The following is a 26,025-nucleotide window of genomic DNA, read 5'->3' as shown; positions in this document are numbered from 1 at the left end:
GACAGACCCACAGAGAGACAGACAGACCCACAGAAAGACAGACAGACCCACAGAGCGACTGAGACCCACAGAGAGACAGACAGACCTTCAGCTCTTTGGGTCCCTCAGCATACAGTTTGATTCCTTTTGGCCCAGGAACTCCTGGAGGTCCCCGGTCACCCTAAAACCAAACACAGCTGATGGTAGTGAAGGTGAAAGGGATGGTGATGAAGATGATGGCGTTTCACAGGTTAGACACAGTATAAAATCAGAGCATGTCGTAGTTTGTAAATGCAGACCATACTCCCATCCCCACCTTCTGTCCTTGTGGACCTGGGATCACTGGACTGGGACCTTCCTGACCCTGAACCAAAAACAGAGACAGAAGTTACTTCATGGTTTCCGTGTTAACGTATGACTGGTGCTGTCACATGAACCACCACAGCAGCTTCTCCCAAAAAACAAAAACGAAACCAAAAGCGAATCCTGACGTCAAGCCAAGTGTGTAAGAATCGTTTTTCTGAATCAGAAACTGCTCCTAGTTCAGTTTACTGTTACCCCACTAACCTTTTCTCCTCTCAACCCTGGAAGACCTGGAATTCCCTGGAAAAAAAACAAACATGAGATGTCAGGTCCCTGAACTACTGAGCGCAATTAATGTTTGAATAAGGTGGATGTTCAAAGCATACAGGAAATCCATCGAATCCTGGTGATCCTGTCACGCCGGGTTCACCTGGATCCCCACTGAGCCCCTGGAACACACAAACAGTTCCACAGCCAGTCAGAGCAAACTTTATACCAGCTAATCTGATGATAATGCTCATGATAAAAAGCATCTTAAGATTGAACAGAATTTGGTCCAGCCGGCTGGATTCAGTCTGCGAACCAACTGATTAGACTGTTCAAAATGATCAAGCAAGGCAGGGATCGGCAGCCCTAGCACGCGTGCCCAGGATTGCCGAAGGGTTAACTGATGGCATGACCACAGCTGGACTGGCCATCAGGCATACCGGGCATTTGCTCGGTGGGTCGACAGTGATTTTTCGTTTTTATGGGCCGATGACTTTTTTTATTTTATTTTATTTTTGTAACGGTATAAACAGTGAGAGGTGGTGGATTGGCCAGATGCTAGTCGATGTGTAACAATAACTCAGTTGTTTGGTGGTGGCTGTGGCGGAGCTTCCGGCAGGTGGATGAGGGAAGGGGAGGCAGGAGGAGGAGAGACCCGAGGTGGCCGCCGGTCCGAGTGTCAGGTGAACTGAACTTCAGGTAAGAAGTTATGACCTGCAGTCTGTCTGGGTCAGATATAAACCAAGTTTAGTTTATTTTTGTTGTGCTGACTTTTTACCGTCAGTTACAATAACTCGTACTGCGTGCTAGCTAGCATGACAGAGTTTCTATACAGCTGGGTGGGTGCTATGATGTCACTGATAGTGAAGTTTATTTTATTCATAAGGTCAGTTAGTAGAGTTGCCAATCTTCTCGTATTCAGAGAAATGATTACGCCTTTTGTGTTGAGCTGAGAAGGAACAGTTTGTCCTGAATTTCAGCTACAATGAAACAGACACAGAGCTGGAGTTATTCTGTCGTTACGCTGCAGCTGCCTCTTCTTCTTCAGGCAGCCTCTGAATGCTGGACACTCGGAGACCAGAGACACATTAACATGTGTGTCTCTGTATCAACAAACATGCCATATTGGCCCAGTTTATTATTTCTCTTATTGTTGTGAGGAGGCCATAAATAGCATTTGTATTTTCTGTTGTTCAGTTCATTTGCTGTTATGGATAAAAAGTCTCTTTTTTGTTTCATAATAGCTGATAACTATTCGCTGACAGCTGCCAACAAATATAATTCTATATAGTTGTTCTATATAGTGTGTAACTGTTAATATAGAGCATTATTAAATTTATTGCTAATGCAATCATATGGCACACTGACTGCTGAGCAAATTTTAGATGCACTCGTCATCAGAAAGGTTGCCGACCCCTGCTATAAAGGGTTTGGTGGAGACATTCATTTGGAAAACGATGAACTTCACTTGATTTTATTCTTTATTTCATAAAAATCAAATATCTGACTGTGGCGCCTTTTGGTCCCGGTGGTCCTCGTGCTCCTTTTATATCCTGAGTCTCGGGGAACACTCTCGTCTCTCCCTGAAACAGAGTCAGAGGAACCTTTGTCAAAAGAAACCATCACAGATCAAATCAGCCATCTTCAAATCCATCTTCTTCATTACAGCATTCAGGTGTCAATGCTTACCTTCATGCCCCGAGGACCATCACGCCCCTGAAACACGTGAACACTCACAGCTTTAGCTTCACACACTCAGTTAGCTTAGCCTATTTTTAACTGTGTATAGACAGTGACTCACCCGCCTGCCTGCAGGTCCAGGAAGTCCAGGATGCCCTGGAAAACCAGCATCCCCCTGAAAGACATGAGTCACATTTGTGTGTGTGGGTACGATCGGATGACTCATTTTGATAGGAAACACTCTCCGAGACTGCCTTTGATGCTGATCACAGCCTGGAAAGCTTTGGAAAACCTGAAAGTCCTTGATATGTGTTGTTCAAAAATGATCGTGACTCTACACAAGTATATCTCCCTGCCCAGTGTTATTGGCGTAACTAGCTTTTTAAACAGCTTGTCAAAAAGATGAAAAAGTTCAATTTAATTGTTGGCAAGTTCCTGTAAAGGTTTCAGAATAACAGCCTTGTACATACTGGGTAAGCCAGCTTCTGTGTTTATAATAAGCCACCACAGGATTAATCATGGTCACCGCGGCTTCTTTTCTGCAGCTTTAACCTGCATGTGTGGATGGCGGCTGATTTCTGGAAGCGTTTCTGAGCGCGTGCACTAATTTCCAGCACACAATCGTGTCTGCAGTTAATGCCGTGCTGCGTGAAGGCCTGACGATCACGCACATCCAACACTGATTCTCAGCCTTAGAATCTTTTAACGTTTTGTTGACGAGATATTCAACATCCGCATCATTGTTTTCATTGACATTCAAACATTGTGAAATAGTTTGCAGATCTAGTTTTTGCAGGTTGATGCACCTCTGCATCTGCAAAACGTTCTTCTTTGCCTGTTGTCCCTCCAGCTGTTTCATTTTAGTATCAGCGGCTGTGACGGACTTTTAGACAAATTAAAAACGAAAACGCTAAATTCTCTTAGTTTTGCTCTGTTGTGAATAAAATGTGCATCTGTAACATTTGCAAATCACAGTTTTTTACAGTTTTCCACAGCTGGTCTATAACTAGCTGCAGGGATGAGAGTGTGAGGCTCAGGCGGTTATACATCGGCGAGCACAGGAAGAGAGGAATATAAAACTCCGGAGATGAGAGAAAAAAAGAGTATTCGATCTGCCTTCTGCCAAGCCATCATTTCTACCTTCGTCCCGTTGCATCCTGGGATTCCTGGTTGACCGAGCGGTCCTTCGTGTCCGTGCAGTCCCTGAGAAATAAATGCATCCAGAAATGTATTAAATGTTAAGTTAAACTTTATTATCATCATTACATATTCTTCATGTTACTTCCATACGTACTAGGATCTAATAGGTATGGAGCCTACAGTCTACTGTGCTGTATGTTTAATGTGTTCTGTGTGTGGTGAGCGTCCGTACCGGCAGTCCCGGAGGTCCTGGGAAACCTGGTTCTCCCGGCAAACCCTGATGGTTTGAGAAGTTCAGAACAACGTCAGCAGGACATTTTTTGGTAAATGTGTCTGAAATGATGCTAAAATCAGGGAAAGTTTAGGCTTAAAAAAATCAAAATGACCTCCCCCACTACTAGCTGCCAGCTGGCTTCACCTGAACCTCTGGGCCGTGTTTGTGCTGTTGGAACCTATCGGAGCATTTTTAATGACATCGTGTGACCAATAACTCGGCCGCTGTGAGGTTACTGTAGCAACAGACCGTCTACGAAGGCTGAGCGAGAGCTTAGGTGAAGCTTGAGCATTTATCTGGATGGTAGTGAGCTCTGATTAGCATTAGCATCTGTGCCAGCTTGTTTTATCTGATAACTGAGCTTTCATCCAGATACGGTCCCATCTATGACTCTGACGTGAACAGGAAAGGTTCAGTGGGATAAACAGTAAAGGCCGTCATACCCGGGCACCCTTCAGACCCGGACTTCCTGCAGGTCCCAGCTCACCCTAAGCAAAAGAAGAAGAAAACATTAAATGATCTCCATTCAACTCTGGGTTCACAGTGAGAAAGCTGTGACATGGTCAACGATCAGGAATCAGAGCAGCATCAGGACCTGACACGTCATGTGACTGAGCTGTCATGTGACTGAGCTGTCATGTGACTGAGCTGTCATGTGACTGAGCTGTCATGTGACTGAGCTGTCATGTGACTGAGCTGTCATGTGACTGCTCCAAACAGAAAGTAGTGATTGAGTCAGACTCACTCTCACCTCCTCCTCAGTTTTACACTAAAACACAGCGTTTATTTTCACGAGTGTGAAACTGACCACGTACTGAAATGTGATTTTAAACCTACAAACTTGGATGTTTAATGACGGGATTTCCATTTAAAAAGAAACTTTGTAATAAAATGTAATATAATAAAAACAAGTGTAAAGAGGACTGTGCAGGGACTCGATATGACAATAAGAAGAAGAAAGAGGAGATGTCTGTTACCTTTTCTCCTAGTTTGCCCTGATCGCCCTCTTTTCCAGGATAGCCAACGTTTCCAGGAAGACCAGTTTCCCCGGGGAAACCTTTTTCACCCTGTTGACAGAATCAGAGAGTTCAGGTAAGTCAGCTCACCTGCTGTCCACAGAGGGGCAGCAGAGAGCAGCAGAGTCGATCCTGGTTGTGGCCTCCGGGCACTCAGGTGCCGGGAATAACAAAGGGACATTTCACGCTCAGCAGAGAGGAACCGGCCTTTCTTTCTTTCTCCTCGTGAACACGCCCGTGATCGCAGAGCTCACACCTGGGTGGTCTCAGGTGCGTGAGACACAAAGGACCGCAGAGTTCCCTGCAGCCGGCTCCGACCTGCACGCTCTTGTGAGCCGCAGCTCGGAGACTTGACGCCATTTAAAGCAGCAAAAACTGAAAAGTTTGTTTCAGGCGAAATCACAAAATCATGAAAAACAACCCGATCCGATCTGGAACTGGTAAACTGATCACATCAGAGGATCAGAGACCACATCAGCAGCCCTTCATCACCTGGCACATCCATCAGCTCCGCTCTATTTTCCTCCATAATAAAAACCGCCGCACAATACTGTTATCAGAGGGAGGGGCTACTGCAAGATATTCATCAGCGATTGGCCGACGCCTCCTCTGTGAACCTGACATCGGCGCTCCATGATGGGGAACGTCCCGGTTTCCAAAATGCATCCGGAGGAGAGAGGAGGCCGCAGGAGGATGCACAAGTGTGTCCTATCTGCAGGTCGTTCTAACATGGACACTGAAAAGGGGGCGTGGCACGCAGCTGGAATACAAAAACCACAGAGCGAGCTGCACTCATTGGTCGGAAACAACAGACAAAACTTCACCAAAGATGAAAAATGAAGCCACTTCAGAGCTGCAAGAACCAGCAGGGATGTAGATCTAAGACCCGTCAGACTGGTCAGCATCAGTTTCATAAAATGATTGAATATGACAGGTGTGTGCTCAGGTGTGGATTTATTGTAAGTGTGGCCACTTTAGATCAAACTTTATATCTATATGCAGTTTATAAAGTTTATATCTAAACCCGCAGTCATCACCGCTGCTTCCTGAGCTGCTCTGCAGGTCCTGCAGCAGCTGCAGCGTGTTTGTGGCTGAAAGGCTGCTCCAGGATCAGCTGACCGACGTGGCCGTCTTTTCTGTACCTCGTAAAACTCTGCGGATACTTGTGCACTTTGTTTTGCATCCCTTCTGTCATCTTCCAGATCTTCTGGTGTCGCTGCTCAGAGCGCTCATTCTTCCCAGAGTTTCTCTGACTGGATTCTTTTAGGTTTTCAGCCTAATGACGGCCTCCTTCAGTCTGTTGGTCGTCACTCAAGGTTAAACAGTTTGGACTTGAGTTCGAGTTAATCTGCCACGAGACCATGAGAGTAGGGATGGGTACCGGTATCCGGTGTTCTGACATAAACGGTAGTAACCAGACCGAAAAGCAGCGCACACTTCGGTGCTTTATTTCCTGAGCTGTGATACACTTCTAGCCAATCATTTTACGTTTCCGAGGATAGTAGGCGGGGCCAGGTACGTACGTTCTTTTAGAGCAGAGCTACAGATTTAAAATGTCCAAGGCGAAGCGGTCAAAGTCTGGCTGTACTTCACAGCAAAAGATGCAAACTCAGCAGCAACAAGTGCTTTAAGCTGATACTGTGATACTGTCAAAGGAGGTAACACCTCAAATCTGATGAAACACCTGGCGACGCATAGCGTTTTTTTAAAAGCCGAGAAATGCGCCGTATTTGATAGCTTGCTGCGAGACCTCACACCGAGCACATCTACTGCGGGTGTGGTGCCTGTTATCAGACCCGGAGTTAGCAACATCCCCCAAGAAGTGTAGCAGAAATGATGAGGATGATGATGCAGCAGCAGCCGTTCTTCTCTGCGTGAGTCGCTTAATGTTGTTTGTGTGTAATTTACGTTGAGTAGGCTAACCACGTTATTACATTAATGCATGTAAGGTGAACTAGCAAACATCATCATAGCTACATGCGGCTGTCCTCTTGTTTGATGGCAGATACTCCCTTCACCCTGGCCAAAAAGGCTAAAATGACCAAAGAAAAAGTGGGAAACAGCTGAACATGAGAGGTTTTTGGACAAAGTTTGTGTTTTTTCCATTGTTTAAGCTTCCAGCCAAGAGTGATACCATATATGCCCCATAGCTGCAGAAAAGGCTAACATTGTTATCTTTTTACAAAAAAACAGCTGAACATGAGAGGTTTTTGGACCAATTTTGTGTTCTCCATTCTTTAAGCACCGGCACCGTTTCAAAAGTACCGGTTTGGTACTGGTATCAGATAAAACCTAAACGATACCCATCCCTACATGAGAGCAGAGCCCTCAGCTGGACACCTGCTGGTCACATGTTACCTGTGAGCCTCAGTGTAAAAACGGCTAAACCTCCTTAATGCACTTCAGTAACACCTTCATTTAAATTGCATGTGGCAGAAACACAAGAGACTGATTCTGGTCCTGGTTCTGTGTCAGTGTGTTCACGTGGAGACCTCACCTTCTGACCTTTGACCCCATCGCAGTGACACAAAGCCTTCCCGCTGCAGTGGCACACCTGCACAGATATGAGAGGAGTAGTTAACGATGTTTGAAGGCCTGATCTCGGTTTCCTACCCTGAGAATCTGCCGGCCTGCGGTTTTTCTTTCACAGTCACTGTTAGGCAAAGTTAGTCGACTCCATAATGCAGAGCCAGCGTACTTACAGGGTAAGAAAGGGGAAACATCAGAAATTACTTAGTACTTTAAACTGCTTACAGTGTAACCACCTCTTCTTTCAGTTACACTTCTAATACTACATAAAATGTTGCCACAGCCTCGTGTGTCTTCTTGTTACCAGCTTGTATTCAGTGAGTATTTATAGGTAATAATCTAATAACAGGGTAAACAGCGGTGTTATAAAGTGCAGCTGTGACTGTTCTTCAGGACGTCGTCACACCCGCAGCCAAACCCATCACCTGTGATGTCACCGTCTTGATTTGTCTGCAGTGATTCCTGAGTGACTCACACACTCAGGAACATCTCCATCATGTGTCCTGCAGCTCGGCATCGTTTAGTCTGGCCTGACCTTAAACTCGGGTTGAAGCCTTTGTCTTTCTGCTGAGCATGTCCCGCCTGATTCTTTATCAGTCAGACATATTTCTGTGGGGTTAAACCCAAACACCTTCATGTAACCTGCAGGTGTAACTGTGGTCTTCCTGTGATAACCCGAACTAGCAGACAGCAGGGGGGAGCTCCGATATCATCTTATCTTTCATTCCTGTCTCACATCTACAAGACTGCCTCCATACGAGATGCCTCGACACGTTCTGGAGCAGGGGATGGTGGGTAATGTCCTGTAGCGCCGCGATCAGACGCAGAGCTGCAGACTAAGTGTCTGAAAATATATCAGATTATTTCCATTTGGAGTCAGGTGAACCCGAACCACCTGCACGGTCTTATCACGGCAGACCGACAGACGTTCACAGGTAATCTGACTGACTGCTTTTTGTGCGCTTCAGGAAGATTTTCCTCCGTGATTTTATCGTGGCAGCAATATCGAGGTCACGTGGCCCCGTGTCGGTGCTTTGTATGTCTGACGCACGTGTCTGAAACAAAATAAAGAAGCACTTTGAGAAACGTGTCGGCTAACTCGAACATGACCCGCTTCCTGTAACAGTCCGAGGAAGTTCTCAGGTCACAGACAGTTTCTCTCTGTTCCCTTACAGCAACGGCTTTTAAAGGTTTTGTACCTGTGGGAAAGCAAAATATCAGGGCACACCTGATCATGTGACACTAATGTGTGACTGACAGCCTTTTTGCAGCATCGGGAGCTGCGGTCCTGCTGCTGCTCGCTCACATCCAGCGTGATACTGAAGTAGGCCAACATGGATGTTTGGCTTCCAATCAAATAATGTTACTCGTGTTAGCATTAGCCAAATTCAACAAACGACTCGTCAGGGCTGAGGGTTGTTGAGCATTTCTGATCCAGCTGAAGCATCGGCGTAACTTTGTGCTGAACATTGGGGGGGGGTCGAGATCTCTGTCTGAATAAATAAATCTGGGTGGACTGGTGGCTGGTCACGGCTCCACGATCCAGGTCTTTGCTGCACTACATGGATACAAGTCCAGGACGTTACAGGAGCTGCTCAACCAGCCGAGCTCATGAAGCTCCCAGCAGACGGCTTATGAGCTGATGTTGATGCCAGAGGAGGTTTGCAGCGCCGCACTTACTGAATCAGGAGAGCGCCGCCGATGTTCACGGCACTGTGCACCTCAGCCCTCGGGCGCCGCTTTGTAACTACACCTGCCTGAGATGTTCTTAAACACAATAACACCACCCCATCGTGCTTCATCGAATATTTAGGAGGAAACTTGTAGCAACAGTTCAGAGCAGCAACAGCACCGCGCTCAGAATCTCAGTGTGGTTGAAGGCGACTGCACGGCCATGACGGCTACACAGAGGGAGCGCCACAGAGTCACATGGTGCTCTGGGCTCAGCACGTCACTGTGAGTGTGTGTGTGTGTGTGTGTGTGAGTGTCTGTGTGTGAGTGTGTGTCTGTGTGTGTGTGAGTGTGTGTGTGTGTCTGTGAGTGTGTCTGTGTGTGTGTGTGTCCTAAACCAACAGACAGAACCCCGTCTGTCCGTCTGTCTGACTGCACACAGACAGACGGCTTTTATTTCCTGTCTGACATTCTTTGTAGATTCTTTGATATCCGCAGTAAATAGAAAAAGGAAACTTCTGCAGCTCGACCTCCTGCAGGGTTGCTGTTAGTACCTGAGCAGGTGAGCGACAGAGAGTCTGGTCATTAACTCTCATTGATCATCATCAGTAAACTGATTGATAATTAACGTCACTAATAAGTCTGTAAACCACATACTGTTCCATAACTCACCTGGTTAGATTGTATTAAAGCTTAAAGTTTGCATTATTAGGGGCGTGGCCTCTTTGACTGAAGGGTGGATGGTGACACAGGTGTCTGTAGCTGCTGGGCTTTACCCGAACTGGACCTCTGGACCATTTTAATGACCAATAAGCGGCTGCTGTGAGGTTACTATAGTAACCGACCTTCCAGGAAGGCTGAGTGAAAGCTTTGGTGAAGTTTGATTTTGCTTGGATGTTACTGAGCTGTGATTAGCAGGTATCTGTGCAGGTGTGATACACCTGTGCAGTGTGTGAGCGCAGACTGACGCTCAGGTTAAATACTCAGTGTGTGTGAACTAAAGGTGGTCTTCAGGGTTGCTCACGTGATTAGATTTTTAAATAAATTAATTAATCCACCTGGTTATATAACAAATATACAATATCAACACCAATAATAATAATAACAACAACAATAATAACCATCATCATCATCATCATCATAATAGTACGGTTTTTTGTTATTAAATACTTTGGAAAAACTCTGACGTCACCCACACCTGTCTCTGATCGCGTGACGTCTGTCGGCAGAGTACTGAGCAGCAGGTGAGCCTGGTCACCTGGGTTCAAGGTTCAAAGTGAAGGTAACTCACCTTCTCCCCGTGCACGGCCGCACTCAGGCAGCTCCAGAGGACCAGCAGCGGGAGGATCCTGCGCCTCCGGGCGGCCAGAGGCTCCATGCAGGCGGGCGGGCAGCTGCCTCCAGCCGCGACGGCTCGGCTCGGCTCGGGTCCCGGATTGTGCTCAGGTCCGCTTCACTCCAGAAGAGGGTCCTCGCACCTGCCGGAGCCCGGACACAGCAGCTGCTCTCGGATGGAAGCTCAGCCCGACGACACAGGAGCCAACACAGTCACACTCAGCACGAGACTTCCGCCGTGACCTTCAAAATAAAACCTTGGCCCTGAAGGAAATCTGGTCACAGCTCCATCCTTTTATTAATCTTCGTGCTGGTTGAGTTTGTTCCTGGTGGGAAAACATTTGTAATTTTAAAGTTTCTGCTCTCAGACAAAAATCACGAGTTTTATTAATATGAGAGAAAAGAAAAGCATAAACACTGTATTTCAGGGTTTCTCTCAGATGAAAGGTCAAAAACAAGAAAGGAGGAGGCGGTTAAAGAGCACGTTCACACAGGATCAGCTGATGACAGTGAATAAACAGGTGATGCTGAAAGGAAGGAGACCTGTGATGGTGGAGGAGCAGGTGTAGCTGATGCAGAGGCAGCATCCTCTCAGCTTTGAGGACAACGCGCCTGGAAGACTGGAGACCTGAAACAAGTGCTTCACAAACCCACGAAAGCCTCAGGTGTGAGGAGGGGGGAGGAGCTGCGAGTGCAGCACCTGAGGGTGAAGCTGAGGAGCTGCAGGCACTCCTGCACGAGCTGTGCACGAGAAAGCTCACGTGAACAATAAATGAGCTTAACTGGCGCGAATTTCAGGATTGAGACAGATTTGATTTCATCAAAGTGAAGCAGAAAGCTCAGGTGTGTCAGCAGGCTGTTAGCGTGCAGCTGTCTACACACCTGGACGGAGCAGCACCGCACGCAGGCGCAGGATGCCGGAAGTGCTGTTGTTGCTGTGCGCTGCAGCTTGACCTGTCGGCTGTGTGCGCGCTCTTGCCAAGTTGTGCTCAGGTTTGCAGCGACATGAAAAGCGCGTGAAGCTCCGGACAGTGACAGCTTCAGGTAGGAAAACTCACGTGACCGTTTGGTTGGGTATCGGGCTGCCGATCGATCACCATCAGCTGATTATGGTTAGTCAGCTGTTAATTAGCCGCCTATTAGAGTCTGAATGTCTGAGCACGTCATCCAGGTAAATAACGTTAATGAGGAGAAGTACTCGAGTACTTTTAGTCTGTGGTGATTTATACTTGAAGTTCGGTGAGGATACTCCCTTACGTCTGCACGCAGCAAACCGCAGTACACTATGAGCATTAAAGTCCACGTGCTTCTGCGTTAATTGTTAATTAGCGGATTTGGCGCAGATGCCGATTCATGTGCTTTAAAACGTGTAGCTGTGAAGGGATCGATGGGGCTGATCCAGATTTCGCCCCGGCTGTGGCAGGTCCACCTTCCCTGGGTGGTGGTTCTGGGCTCAGCCTGAGGGACCCGGTCTGGAGAATCAGAACTGGACTTTCCCTAAACATGCTGTTCCTTTCACAAGATCAATTTATCAGACTGAAAATACCATAAAGACAATCCATCAAATATTAAAACACATTTCTGTTTTACAGTATGTGCAAAAACAGGACTTGTGTATAGACTGTATGTAAAAGATGGCAGCGGAACACTACGTCCACATGTACAGGACATTTTTGTAAACAGATTTTCTGTTTTTGTTTTGTTTTTTAAATCCCAAACTTGAAAAACAAAGTGAAACGCTGTCAAGAACATGCCAAAGCAACAGGTGGTGATATAATCCTAACTGTGTAGAAATGTTGGCCAATCAGAAGTCTAGAAGCCTGGGAGGGAAAGCGTAAAGAAAGATGGCGCATAAAAGCAGTCGTTGTAAACAGAGGGACAGTAACTGAGGTTAACAGCAGCAGTGTTTTGTCTGTATCAATGTAGAAATTCAATGATGTGAAACAGTAACACGTCGCACACCTTTGATGCTTCGTGACTAAATCTCTGTTTTCCTCGTCCACACGTAAACACAGAAACAGAGTTTTTAAAAATCTCAGTTTTCAATGATCCAAAACATCGTTTACGTCTGGACAAAGGCTCGAACGCAGAGAAGAGGCTGTGATTTGAAAAATACCCGTGTGCTCAAAGCTAATCACTGAGGTTAGCACCGCTGGGGAGGCTCGCCGCAGTCATGTGATGATCATCATTTCTGAGTTTGCTGGATTTTACTTATTTCACATGTTTCATACAAAGAGCTGAGAAATGTAAGCAGCTGTAAATTTGTCTTTTTCCGTGTCTGAGTTTTCATTTTTGAACTGCAGCACACACAAAGACATTTCAAACTTTTAGTTACTTCCTGTTTTACTTTGAAGGTTTACTTCCTCCCTTTGCTTCCTTTCCCTTTCCGGTCGTTCACCCTGTCCCGTGAACCTTCTGTCTGTGGTCGTTTTCAGTTTCTGTTGATACTTTTTGTTTTTCTCCTGCTTCGTTTTGCAGTTTTTGTCTTTTGAAACGTTTGAATGAAACTTCTGAACAGAGTTTAAACTGAACAGCTGTTCGTCATGCTAGCAGCACAAACAGCTGTTCGTGCTGCTAGCATCACGCCGTGGAGCTCGATGCTCCGAGGCTGCTGTTAGCTAAGAGCCTCCTGCAGGAACTCGGTGACTGACACGGATCGTTCCTGCTGTCTGGCTCTGTGAGCGGGCGCTGCAGCAGCTTGGTTCGGTCGGGCTGTTGCAGGCGGAGGTTACTGAAACCCTCAGTTTCAGAGGCAAGAGCTGATGGAGCTCATGATGCTGTTAGAGCAACTTTCATCCCATTAAATATGCATCACAGAAGCTCCTGAAGAAGAACTGAGAAGCTTCTCAGTTCTAACTTTATCTTAACACCTGCAACAAATACAACATCATAGTCATAGCAGCCAATAAGAGGCTGACAGGTTATAGAGACACAGCTCTCTGATTGGCTGACGTCCAGACACACCTGCTGCTGCTCTTTGCATCAGCATCCTCTAAAGAACATGACTGTGGGGAGCGTGGGCTGCTGTCCATGTGCAGTTCAAACACAAAGTTTCGAAGTCCTGATTGGCTGTCCAAGCAGGAAGTTACTCACAAACAGACACAGCTAAGAGGCCTGTACCAGGAAGTGAGTTTAACACACCTGGGATATCTTCCTGGTGTCTGGATTCACTCAAACTAACGAAGCAGGTTATCAGCTCACTAAGTTAATAACCAGCTTCATGTGAGCTTCACATGAAAGGAGTGAGGGTTAGGGTTAATATTACATCATTATTATTATTACGACTTTTATTCTGACGGCTTGATCCTGGTCAGGTGTGTGTGGTTTCACCTTCATCGTCTTCAGCCTCAGTTTGTCTTTGTTCCTGCAGGACGACCAACAGCGTCGGAGTGTCCTCACAGGCTGAGAACTGGCTGGAGGTGGAGTCAGAGTGTAGCAGGAGGGACTTCCTCTGAGCCAAAGGCAATATGCTGCTGACTTCCTGCTCTGATGCCTGTGGTCTCAATCTGCTCTGGTAAATAAAACCGCACACGTGAACACGTCTGTTAAGTTTAAGTTTCCATGACTGAATCTTTTGCCGACAGTCTGGTCTTTGGTAACATGACACTAAATTCTTTTACGATGAAGATGAGTTCATGTGCAAACAGCAGCACAACCCATGCAACACGTCTAACAATGTTACATTGACAAAAGACACCGACTCTACAGTCCCAATAGCTGCAGTTCCTCTGACATCCAGCAGAGGCAGCAGTGAGTCAGTCCCCATAGACTCCCATGTTAAAACAGCAGAAATAAACGTGATTGCAGCCTGATATACAAACTGTTTGTCTCTGTGGATAATGTCCTCCTTCGTAACACCTGTACAGTAGAAGAAAGTTTTTAGGGTTCACCTGGTTAATATGTAAGAAGGTTTAAAGTTTAGGGGCGTGGCCTCTTTGGCTGACAGGTGGATGGTGACACAGGTGTTTGGATCTGCTAGCTGTCTGCTCGGCTTCACCTCAGCTAACTGGAGTTGCTGACATGTTACACACGTCTGTAACTCCGCCTGAGTGTTTGGGTGATGCATGTGCTCAGATGCGAGGTACGGATGCCTGGATTAAGTTTAAGCACACTACGTCTTGCTCCACCTCATCACCCTCTTTTAACCATAGATTACAAACCATAGACTGTTTTCTTCATACGAACTGTGGTGTCAGTATGCGTTTTACATCTTAGCTTATAAACCAAGTCTCACCGTACATCAGGGGTGTCCAAGTCCAGGCCTCGAGGGCCGGTGTCTGCAGGTCTTAGATGTGTCCTTGATCCAACACAGCTGATTCAAATGGATAAATGACCTCCTCAACATGTCCTGAAGTTCTCCAGAGGCCTGGTAATGAACTAATCATGTGATTCAGGTGTGTTGACCCAGGGGGAGATCTAAAACCTGCAGGACACCGGCCCGTGAGGCCTGGAGTTCCCCACCCCTGCCGTACAGTTTCGTAGTGTTGGTGGGAACCCTGAGTGTGGGTGCATTTCATAGTTTAATAGCTGCTGCCTGTTTAAGCTGGTTGGGGCTTTGTGAAAACGTTGATCCATCACTGTGGATCAACGTTTTTTATCATTCCTTTGTGTTCATGCTTCACCTGTGTCCTCTCTCCTTCAGGTGCCTCCTGATCGTACTCAAAGCCCTGCCAGCAGCTCTCGGGGTGAGTCCACCTCTGCCTTTATAAGCCCTTTCAGTCTGGTCCAGCAAACGTTGGCCACCAGCCAATCACAGCTTGTTGTCTTTCACTAGTGTGTGATGTCATCAAATCGCGTCAGCTGAAACAAGTTTTCTGTCCATTAGCTTGTTTCCATGGTTAAAGTATCTCTGCTCTACTTGGTCAAATCGCAGACCACGGTGTGGAAGTTGTCATATGATGTAAAGATGAATCATTGGTGGGATGACATCATCAGATGTCCTGGCCAATAGTCGGGCTGTGCTGTCGTCACTGAGCTTGAAGCCAGTGTTTAAATTTCCCTCCAGCTGTGCAATGACGATCTCACAGCTGTGCTTCTGTATCCAGGTGCAGACGGACTGTTTTATTCTGCTGTTTGCAGGAAATACACAGCTTCACATAATTTCACTTCCTTTTGTCTTTTTACATGATCACTGTGCTTTCTCAAACCTCTGCTTGTTGTTCTGATGAGTCCGACCTGTATGCTGCCACTGGGCCTTTAGCTGTTTGGTACTGGTATTTTAATTTAATGCAAATTTTGATGTGGAGCTTCGGGACAGTGATGCATTACAGGTTGTTAGGATGCCTGGGTCGTTGACCCAGGGTTTTTGACTTTATTATATTATTTATAATTTCTAGTCTTTGGGTTTTGTTAGAGTCATGTCTTATGGTTTGTCTCTGTGTAATCCTTAGTTGCTGTCTCCCCTGTCTGCTATATGTCCTGTCTGTGTCTGCCCTGGTCCTACGTCTCTGTTCCCTCTGTAGTGCCTGCATGTGAGTCTGTGTCTTTGTTCAGTCTGTGTTATGCGTTTCCTGTTTTACTTTGAAGGTCTCTGTCTTATTTCAGTGTGTTCAGTTTACGCTTCCTTGTCTCGTTAGTTCTGATTTGCCCCAGCTGTGTCTCCCTCCTGTTGTCCATTCCCTGATTGCTCCCTCTATGTATTTAAGCCCTGTGTTTCAGTTTGTCATTGTCGTGATCTGCTCTTATCGACCCTCACGTATGCTGTGTGTTTTGTTTTTGCCTGCCTGCGTTAATGTTTGTACTTTGGAGGTTTGTTACTTTGAGTTCAGCATTAAAGCTGTTTTTTGAGTTCACGTCTGTCTCCGGAGTCTGCACTCTGGGTCCTTTTCCTGTCCGCACACAGCCGTCACATAACAGAAGATCGCGACCAGAACATGGACCCAGCAGACTCCGTGGGGTATCGGCGACCCGCAGTTTCTGCCTTCCTCAAGGAGAGCGTGAGGCAGGAGGCTAAGCATGCCCGGGAGCTCCAGTCACGCTTCTATGGGTCACGTTTGGCTTTGGGAGGGCCCCGCAGCCTCCAAACTGCCATGGCTACGGCCGAGCCGGCGCCTATGCCTCGGGCGATCAGGTTGAGCACGTGCTCATTCTCTCCAGTCGCTACACCTCCGCCTTCACCCCTGGATTACCAGTCGGACAAGAGGGTTAAGCGGCGGAGGAAGAAAGATTACGTGACGCCGGACGTTAGACTCACTCCGCTGCAGTCCTTCGCTCTGTTTTTGGGTCTGCCACGTTCTGAACTTCACAAACTCTCTGCTTCCTCATCGCACCCCGGTCTTTTGGAGGATTCGAAGCCCAGTTCACCACCTCCCACTTCGCGGAGAAAGCGACGTTCACGCAGTCGCCACTCCGTCTCTGCTGAGCCACTCCCCGTGGTGAGTTATAATGACTGTTTTCATTCTGCTCCCTCTGAGCGGGAAAAAGACAATCATGTGAACACTAGAAATTCTGAGACTGTGAAAACTGTTAAGACTGTTAGACGTGGTGGTGGTAGGAAGCTGAAAAACATTTTAGAGGTGTCTGTGTTTGCTGAGCCTCTGCCTGTCGCTGCACCCATACCAGCTCCTCGGGTGGGGACAGCAGCTGCCCAGCCATTGACGGTGCCTGTCCCGGCTCCCAGGGTGACCGGGAACCAGTTAGCTCCGGCACCCGTACCTTGTCCTCAGGTGGGAGTGGCTGGTGTTCGGCAGGTACCTGCACCTGTTTCTGACCTCGCTGGAGGCTCAGGTGAGCCCGTCCAGCAGTTTTCTTCAGGTTCTGGAGGCTCAGGGTAACTAGCTCAGCTTACTGCTAATCCACCACCTTACCCACCATTACTACCATCTTTACAACAGTCGATACATATTAATCTTCTCTCCATAGCTCAGACTTTAGCTCACCTATCAGCTCAGTCACCTGCTCAGTTCTCACCTCAGTCATTTACTCCACCGCCTGTTCCTGCTGGAGGGTCCGAGGGGCCCGTCCAGCCTTCGTCTGCCTCCGCTGGGGGGTCCGAGGGGCCTGTCCAGCAACCTGCCTCCGCTGCAGCGCCACCACCTGCGGCTCATCCACCAAGCAGCCACCTCCACTGTGGGCTTCTCCTTGAAGCCTGAGTCCTACAGTCTTCTCAGAGAGAGGACGAATCTCACGGTCCATCCTCGCTTGTTTCTGAATCGGATTCTGAAATCGGACTTCTTTATTGGTGACGACTCATCCTGGTGCTCACAGAGGAGCTGAAGCTTCTCTGTACACCACGATCCACCTCACAATAACCAAAGAAACACAAGCTTCTGTCAACAAGCAGTAAACAGCCGGTGAAATCACAGTCAGTCGCACCTGGCATCAGATTGGTGCCGTCTGCTTTTGTTAGCTAAGGCTCCGCCCACAGAGCCAGGAGACATGAAAACACAGTTTCAACAGCGCTGACCAGAAACTGTAGAATAACTTTCTCTGCCCTGAGCTAATCCACTGAAACTAATAACATCTAAAACAAGCTGCTGTTCCCGAATGAAGCTTCTTCCCACATCGTTCCATCTCGTTACCTTTTTCCAGGGTTGTCCACACATGAGCTTTGCTCTGACGGGTCATTTTATTTCTGTTATATCATCTGTCAGAGAGAATGATGTCATCCACAGACAACAAACTAATGGTCAATCTGTCTCTATTCATTTGAAAACTAGCTACCTCCAGTGCTTTGCTACCAGCAGGCGTCCCGGCTGGCTCACTGTGGCAGTGTTTGAGGCTGTAGTCCTGCAGTCTGATGGGTCTAAGCAGGTGGAGAACAGCTTCATGTCCACTTTGCTAACTGCACTGTGACTGCAGACAATAATAATGGCTAATGTTGCTAACTGAAGGTGGAGGAACGTGAGACAGGAAACTGACTGAGGAGACAGCTGATTATAGTCACTCCTGCCGATACTGCAACACTGAACTAAACGGTGCTTCTGCAACCAACAGTTATTTTTATTATGGAGCAATCACCTGATTAATTTATTTATCTTTAACAATTGATTCATTCAGTCAAAAACGCCATCAGAGCGTCAGCCGATCGCCCAAACTGCCATAGTTCATCAGTAACATGTAAATCTATGAAATACAGTAAAGCACAGATACAGAGCAAAGCTGATCCCACATTACTGAAACCAATCAAACGGTGCTGACAGCAACATAACTGCAGATATATCAGCGTCCCAGGAGTCGGTGCGTCCTCGTCAGATACGACAAGAAACAAAAAGCAGCTTTGAAGCAGTGAATGTTTTTCTCCTTGAAGATTTGAAACAGTTGTTAGTGTTTTGTTTACTGCCAGCCTGACGATGAATCGTTTAATCATGTCTGATGAAGGTTAAGTCTCGGCTTCGCTGGAGGACTCGGTGTAGGATTAGTAAGCAGAGGATCGACAAAGTCAGCAGCCCCGGATCAGACCTGATGAAAACAAAAGTGATGGTTTACATTTTACAAGCGGATTTTTCTTTTTAATGTAAATCTACCAGTGACAGATGATCTGACTGTGTAGCAGGTTTGTTGTCTTGTCTACAGTTTGTGTGTTCTTAACATGCAGAAACCGCAGGGGGTTGGGAAGCGCATCTGTAACCGGAAGCTCGCCGGTTCGGTCCCCGGGCTCTCTGTCCTGGTCGTTGTGTCCTTGAGCAAGACACTTTACCCTACCGCCTACTGGTGTTGGCCAGAGGGGCCGATGGCGCGATATGGCAGCCTGGCTTCTGTCAGTCTGCCCCAGGGCAGCTGTGGCTACAACTGTAGCTGCCTACACCAGTGTGTGGATGAATAGTGGCATTGTAAAGCGCTTTGGGCGCCTTGAAAAGCGCTATATAAATCCATTATTATTATTATTATTATTATTATTATTATTATTAAAAAGAGGGAATATTATCTAAACCCAATGACCTGGCAGGACGCTAACAGCGTCAGGTGTTTGGTGGATCCTTCACACATGGTCTGCAGGCTGAAGACGAGATGGGCCATCTGACCCTGAGGGGTGCATAGCCCCATGAAGCTAATAGCCATTTGTGTTTCATGCAGTAAATGACAGGCAGCGGTCGCTGCAGCTTTAACAAGTCTCACGTCTCCTGAACAATCCCAGCTAATTGTTCTTTAGCAGCTGTCCGGACTCGATGGTTTTCCTGCATAGACCTCGGGCTTCAGTTCACCGCACAGATTTTCAGTGCGATTGAAGTCAGGGCTCAGTGACGTTCACTTTGGTTTTCTGGACGTCGTTCTTCACCTGGAGCAACGCCTGTTTTGGACGTTGATGGCACAGCTGTGTGCACATCAGTCTGAAGTTGTTTTGTACCGTGTAACTTTATATGTCCATACTTCTGTAATTGTATGCAAATAGAAACGAGGCATGTTGCCCAGTTGGCAACGAGCTTCTTTAGAAATGCCACATTTAAAAATTCCTGACTGTTAGAAAACAGTAAGTGACAAACTTTAAATTTCATAATAATTTGTCCTCATCTGTATGTAAACAACACTGGACTGAGCTCAGGGTCTGATTGTTCAGGTCCTCTGGAGTCCCTCAGGGATCAGACCTGGATCCTCAGATGTTGTAGAGATGGAGACTGTTTTCTTTACCCTGCCTGTCACGTTGAGGTCACCAGGTTCAGTCTGTCTGGGAACAGCAGCAGCGCCGGCCAATCAGCGGCTGGGATTTCTGGTCAGCCAGTCAGTCCCTTCATCTCGGTACCCCAGACAGAGGGATGGTGATTAATGGAAGACGCTGGAAGCTGGTTTGAGTACAGCTGGAGTGCTGATGAAGAGGTGATGTGAGTGCAGAGAGTCATGACAGCGTAAGTAGTGATAGTGCAGCATAAATGGAGGTGGATGGAAGGACGATGGTTTGGGAGACGTTCAGTCCTGACAGCAGATAAAGTGATAGCAGTCACATTCCTGCAGATAGCCACGCCTCACTGATAACCTAGTTTACACAACGCTGCAGGAATGCGGCTGCTAACACAAACACTGCTGCCTGCTGAGAAACTCGCTGTCTGGGGCCCACAGAGGAAAAAAAACACACTGACTACATCAACAGGGACACTCGGTGTGGGATGTGTGAAGAGCGAACATCCTGGATCAGGTCCTACTGTTCTGCCCGATGACCCCTCAGAGCACAGCCACATCAGTGCATTTGTGTTTAATCTTTCAGTACGAAGTGCAATCAAACATCGGGGGTGTTTGTAGGATTTCTGCATGGGATTTCACAGGAGGACAGGAGTCTGTGAATAGACAGACACTTTATTGATCCCACAGTGAATAGTGTCGTGGAGAAAGTGTCAGACAAGATCGTGGGTTTGAAGCTGTGAATTGAAGGGTCGATGCTGGATGTCATCAGTGTGTATGCCCTACAGGTTGGAGATCAGGTAGAAGACAGAGACATTGGGGAGGAAGTTGGTCAAAGTGGTAGAGAGTGGTGGTAGTGGAGGTGGGATTGGGGGTGATTTCAGTGGACAGGTGAACAGGGCTGATGAAAAGCTGTTGTGTAGGTGTGGTGTTAAGGAGAGACATGCAGGAGGGCAGTATGTTTATTTGCACAGCACCAAACAACAGTCGCCTCAAGGTGCTTCATATTGTAAGGTCGACCCTACAATAACACATACAGAGGAAAACCCAACAATCACATGACCCCCTATGAGCAGCACTTTGGCGACAGTGGGAAGGAAAAACTCCCTTTTAACAGGAAGAAACCTCCAGCAGAACCAGGCTCAGGGAGGGGCGGGGCCATCTGCTGCAAACTGAAGGAGTGTCACCGTGTCTTTTTGGATCAGAGAAAGATCAGAGAAAGCAGGTGATTGGTTGCTGAGAGAGGAACTGTGCTACTGCATTAGGAAGTATATGAGGGTGCTGCAGTATGAGGACAGAGGCGAGGCGTGAGGGACAGATGGGTGGACCAGTAAGTTCAGAATCCGTGGACTATGATGTTTGCAGATGACACTGTGATCTGTAGTGAGAGCAGAGAGCAGTTGGAGGAGATCCTGCAGAGAAGAGGAATGAAAGAAGGCGGAATACATGTGTCTGAATGAGACGGAGACAGAAGGAGAGGCAAAGACGAAGGAGCAGAGGGTCAACAAAGCAAGGGACTGAGCTGAAGTTACAGAGCTGAAGCTGTTCAGATGTTCACTGGGTCTATGAAGGGGAGTCGGAGGGCCTGAGATCGTTTGCACATGTGCATATGATAGACCTGCCAGGCAGCAGGAAAAGAGAAGATTGATGGATGTGGTGAAGAGGGTTGGTGTGACAGAGGGGGATTCTGGGACATGGTGACCTGTAAAGGCAGCAGCTAGAAGAAGATGAATGAAAGCATGTCAGAGTGTAAATACTAGCCTGTGCCGTCCAAGGTGTCCAGGATGGTAACGTCTGTTCTGTCTGCAGGACAGAAAACCAGGACATCCGGGTCTTTTTGTCTTTATGACATGCGCTGTGCGACTGATTTGTGTCACTGGCTTTCATAAATGAAGAAAACTCGACATTCAAGGCTTCTTCAAAGAGTGAGGCCAAAGTGATGCCATATAAGGACAGTGAGGTGAAAAACAATCAGACAGCTGGGTATGAAACTAGCTAAAGGCGATTTGACTGAATGGTGTCGAACTGTGTTCATTTTGTCAAGGAAGAAATGCAGAAGGTTGCAGCGTTGGCTCAGGTAGCAGTGACAGAAGGATTATTCAGTCTATTTGGTTTGTGCGTATTGTTTGTGAGGTCGCCTTTCAGTCTTATTTATGTTCTGGTTGTATTCGTCCTGTCAATAAAAATCACAAATTAGAAAACAGAAAAGCAAACTGCAGCGTGCAGTTGACCGCTTGTGTTTGTAACTAGAGGACAGCGAGGACCATAAAAGGCCTGAAATACAAAAAATTAATTTAAAGCAGGACCAAGTTACAATATCACAGATACTCTGTTATTTTACTGAACACATGTACATAAACAGTATTTATGGAATATTGAAACATTAATATTCTTGAAACATGTACAGATTGTTTTCACGACCTTGTGCTGGTTACTATGCAAGCCTGACAATATATACAAGTGCAGCTATTCATCTGCACATGTTCCCTAATATCTCTTATAAATAACAACAAAGTAGCTTACATGAGTGGATTTATGCACACTCAGCGCTACACTGTAGAAGAGCAGCTATTGGTCAAGTCCAAGAATCGGCCAATCATAGAGCCGATAGCATCAACCCTATTTTCTCAAACAGGCACAGAGACTGTGAGTCCGAGGCTTTAAGAGCACATGTAACCTGACAAACACGTGTTTAAGAGTCTGGCGTGAGGGCCTGTCAGTGAGGCGTCTGAGGGCAGCACCACGTCCTCCACTCACCTGTTGGAGCACCAATCACCGTGAAATCCTCAGTTGCTGTCCGTGGTCCTGAAATTCCAGCAGTTTATTTTGAGTGGAATTAAAGTTTATTAAGGAAAAAAATGTGTTTCTAAAGTTTATTGACGTAAACGCATTGATTAGACTGACGTCCGTCTAAAGTGGGGTGGGGTCCAAAGTCGATATTGTCATCCCACCGTTCTCACCATCCCCAGCCATCCTGCTTTAAACCTCAGGGCTGTGAAATCCATGCCAGCCACGCGGAGATGAACCCGGAGTTTTGTTGTTGTTGTGTCTCTGCTTTGGGTTGGAGGCTCCGTTGAGTTTGATGAGTAAATGTAGAATCGGGTGTTTTATTTAACACATCTTCATCTGACCCTGCAAATAAGCTGACGCGAGGCTCTAAATCTGTGCCAGCTGTGAGCAGCTTTCTGTGAGACTAAATCTCAGCTCAAATCATTTTCTGACAAACCTCAGGGTGATCCTTTTTTTTTTAAAGGATGGACCAGATCGTAGATTTGCCACTGCAAACATGTTTATGGATTCTTGTTAGCGTCTCTGTGGAACTCATTTAAAGTGCTGCAGTCGAGTTAAACACATGAATCAAACAATATTGGATCTTTTGTTTTCTTGCAGGGTCTAAATTTCAGTATAAAGCACCTTGAAGCAACTATGATTTTGTGCCACATAAATAAATAAATGAATTGAACTGAATTCATTTTCTATGCATTAATGAGGGAATGATCATCATCTGTGTCCATACTACTCGATTACTTTTGAGCCTTTGAATGGGGAGCTGTGTATGAAATGACTGCAGCTCCTAAAATAATATTGCAATACTTCTTTTTTCAGACCTTCAGTGTGAAAGTCTGCATGTTTTTGATTAGTTTCCTGTGTGTACAGAGGCGAAATGACCAAAGCAACCATGTAGCTGGCTAAATGGACCTGACTGTGCTGTGAAACTCTGAATCACCTGAGACTGGTTTGCCAGAGGTTGTGTTCCCATTGCTCAAAGTTCATATTGCTGCTCTGTAGTCAGGATAGTTTTTGTTTGAATTTGAGCTCAATTTCAAACCACGTAGTTTAATAAAAGGTGCACAGGTTGGTCACAGAGCGATTTATTAAGATCAATGAAGATCAGGTGCGATTCTTTTTATAGGTGCACTTGTACTGCTTCAACAGTTATGTCACAGAGGTTACACGTTTATTTACACGTCTAACTGTGAGCACACAGGTCGTGTCTGTAAATGCACTGGAACACGAGCCTCTGGCTTGTTCGACAGTTTAAATCTCCCTTTTCTGTCACATCAATCTGAACATCTGAACATCTGTTCTCATTGAAAGAATCGGTCAGGAAAAATTGGAGCGTGATTGTCGCTGACGTGATCTGATAAACACACACACAGTCAGCTGTCTGCTTCCTGAGAATCTCAGATGCTTGTCTTTCTGTCTGACTTGTGTTTACATTCCTCACTGTCTGAACAGAAAATAAAAACAGTGCTGCGGTCGGAGCATCAATAGACAGAAACCAAGTCTAAAAGCACACAACAGGTTGAGTCCTTTCATTCTAACAAATACTATGTTATTGACTTAGACCCAGTTGACCAATGTCAGTTTAACTCTTTATTTATTCAAGAAGAACTCAAGTAATTCAAGTAATAACACTTTGAATATTTCAACACAGGGCCTGAGCAAGGGGGCGGTTCCCTGGTTGTACCGGGGCTCCTTGGGTCAGCTTCATTCTGTTGAGTGTTCAGTGCTCACGATGCACCAAGATTCGGTTCTACAGTGGGCAGATTTTCTTTGAGAGGGAACTGTAGATACAGAGCATCAGGTTTTATATTTCAGGGTGGTAGGTGATGATGAAATTGAACCTAGCAGAAAGTAGTTACCTGTTGCCTGTTGGGAGTTGAACTTTTAAGCTGATTGGAGGTAGGAGGATAGATTTTTATGAGCAGTCCAGGTTATGAAGGCATCCTCCTGTAACCAGCGCCTCCACTCCTCAGCTAGCTCTCAGTTAACAGCATCGTAATCCTGATGTGTGGCTTCTGTGTTTAAGCCAAGAAGACGGAGTAGAGCAGAGACAATGTGAAACTTGAGACCACAAGCTGAAGAGGTTCAGTTTGATGGGACACACAGCTGAGCGCAGAGACAGGAACTCCCAAAGGCTTAATTGCATCATCTAGTTGCTCTTTTACGCACTGGAATCTGTAAAGGCTTGGAAAGGTAAGAGGTCCTGGAAAAACTGAGCTAAGCATGGAAATAGGGAGTTGCAAGCGAGGATGCGAGTCTTGTAAGTTCCGCCCACTAGTAACCCCACATTTCCTGATGGGCACAAACACCAAGGATGGCCCCAAAAATACAGACCTTCACTTCAGCCTTCCTTTGCCGTTCTTCAGCCATCCAGCTGCACGTTCTTCCAGATGTTTACCAGAAGCGGCTGATGGAAATGAGGGGATAAGGTAACTAATGACGGGTTTAGATGTGCCCTTTCTGGCGCACTCATGCAGTATTTATCAAGTTTAACTACCAACAAAATCAGGGACTCAAGGGAAGATCATCACAGGAAGCTACAGCAAGTAGCGTTTAAGAAGTACTAGAAGAAAAGATTAGAAGAGGACAAATCCCTCTAAATGCTGCAGAGTGACGAGGTGATGGCAGAAGAGTGACACTGAGTGGATGCTTCGGCTGGGCTTTTGAATCCGTAGATGATGAAGATGAGAGACAGATGTGCTGGATGAAACTGTCGTCGGCCCAAACTGTGATATGCTAACAGCAGGTCCCCCCCAGCCTATAAAAACAGGAAGCAATCCACGCTGCTGGAGCCTCTGCTGGACGTCGGAGGGACTGCATCTTTTTCAGGGCTGGAGATGAATACTTTCAGACGCTACACAAAGCTGCAGGTACAAGCTGAACCAGATTATTCCTTCCTGCCTCTGAAGCCTGCTTTATGTTGTTGCTCTCATGAATGGTTGTGCCTCGACTCCTGTAACCTGGTGCGTAGCATAAACACGAGTGCTGCTCTTTGTTGGTCTTTACTGCAACTACAGTGATTACAGTGATGTACCAGCACGGGAGCTCAGAGGTTCTCAGACTGTGCTGAGAGAGACGCTGCGACAGGCTGAGAATCAGAGAGGAAAACGATTCCTTTGCTTCATCTTTCAAACCAAAGGCCGCTGACCTCAGACGTGATGTCACAGCTCTGAGTGATGGCGTCAGCTGAGCTGAGGTGATGTCTTATTATGATACAGTGATGTCACGGTGATGTCACGTAATATTGTTGTTCTCTTTTTTCCAGGGTGACCTGTCTGAGCCATGTGGTGGGCGGGACTGCTCCACCTGTCAGTGTTTCCCAGCCAAGGGAGCAAGGGTGAGACTCCGCCCACTAACTCTGACACACACGAACAGCAGCGAACCACAGCGCAGCTGCACACTCTTCAGTGCCAGCAAACCTCAGACTCCTTCAGTGGCAGCTCAGCACACACACACACACACACACACACACACACACACACACACACACAC

General features: G+C 46.7%; 2 protein-coding genes across 6 annotated transcripts in view; one reads left to right on the top strand and one right to left on the bottom strand.

Annotated features, from left to right (window-relative positions):
* The window catches only part of col4a3 (collagen, type IV, alpha 3), a 44,790-nt gene extending 31,170 nt beyond the window's left edge, over nt 1–13,620 (bottom strand). Inside the window, exons 1-14 of one of the 4 annotated variants that reach the window (XM_005737493.1) lie at nt 13,525–13,620; nt 10,151–10,520; nt 7,157–7,213; nt 4,621–4,710; nt 4,087–4,131; nt 3,602–3,646; nt 3,370–3,432; nt 2,351–2,404; nt 2,239–2,265; nt 2,058–2,132; nt 669–731; nt 547–582; nt 296–343; nt 86–160 (exon numbers count right to left, since the gene is read on the bottom strand). In XM_005737493.1, the coding sequence (XP_005737550.1) occupies nt 86–160; nt 296–343; nt 547–582; nt 669–731; nt 2,058–2,132; nt 2,239–2,265; nt 2,351–2,404; nt 3,370–3,432; nt 3,602–3,646; nt 4,087–4,131; nt 4,621–4,710; nt 7,157–7,213; nt 10,151–10,237 (765 nt within the window). In that variant the 5' untranslated portion in view covers nt 10,238–10,520; nt 13,525–13,620. The other 3 variants (XM_005737492.2, XM_005737491.1, XM_005737494.1) reach the window with 3 other exon arrangements.
* Nucleotides 13,621–13,643: 23 nt separating this feature from the next.
* Nucleotides 13,644–26,025, top strand: part of col4a4 (collagen, type IV, alpha 4) — a 49,336-nt gene continuing 36,954 nt past the window's right edge. For both annotated transcript variants that reach the window (XM_013911982.1, XM_013911981.1), the window contains exons 1-3: nt 13,644–13,708; nt 14,837–14,879; nt 25,799–25,870. In XM_013911982.1, the coding sequence (XP_013767436.1) occupies nt 13,662–13,708; nt 14,837–14,879; nt 25,799–25,870 (162 nt within the window). In that variant the 5' untranslated portion in view covers nt 13,644–13,661. The remainder of the gene's footprint in view (nt 13,709–14,836; nt 14,880–25,798; nt 25,871–26,025) is intronic.

The sequence above is a fragment of the Pundamilia nyererei genome, unplaced genomic scaffold, assembly GCF_000239375.1.
Source record: "Pundamilia nyererei isolate P.nyererei 1_Seehausen unplaced genomic scaffold, PunNye1.0 scaffold00076, whole genome shotgun sequence".
Lineage (NCBI taxonomy): Eukaryota > Metazoa > Chordata > Actinopteri > Cichliformes > Cichlidae > Pundamilia > Pundamilia nyererei.
Note: the sequence above shows the minus strand (reverse complement) of the source record. Positions and strands in the feature narration are given on the sequence as shown.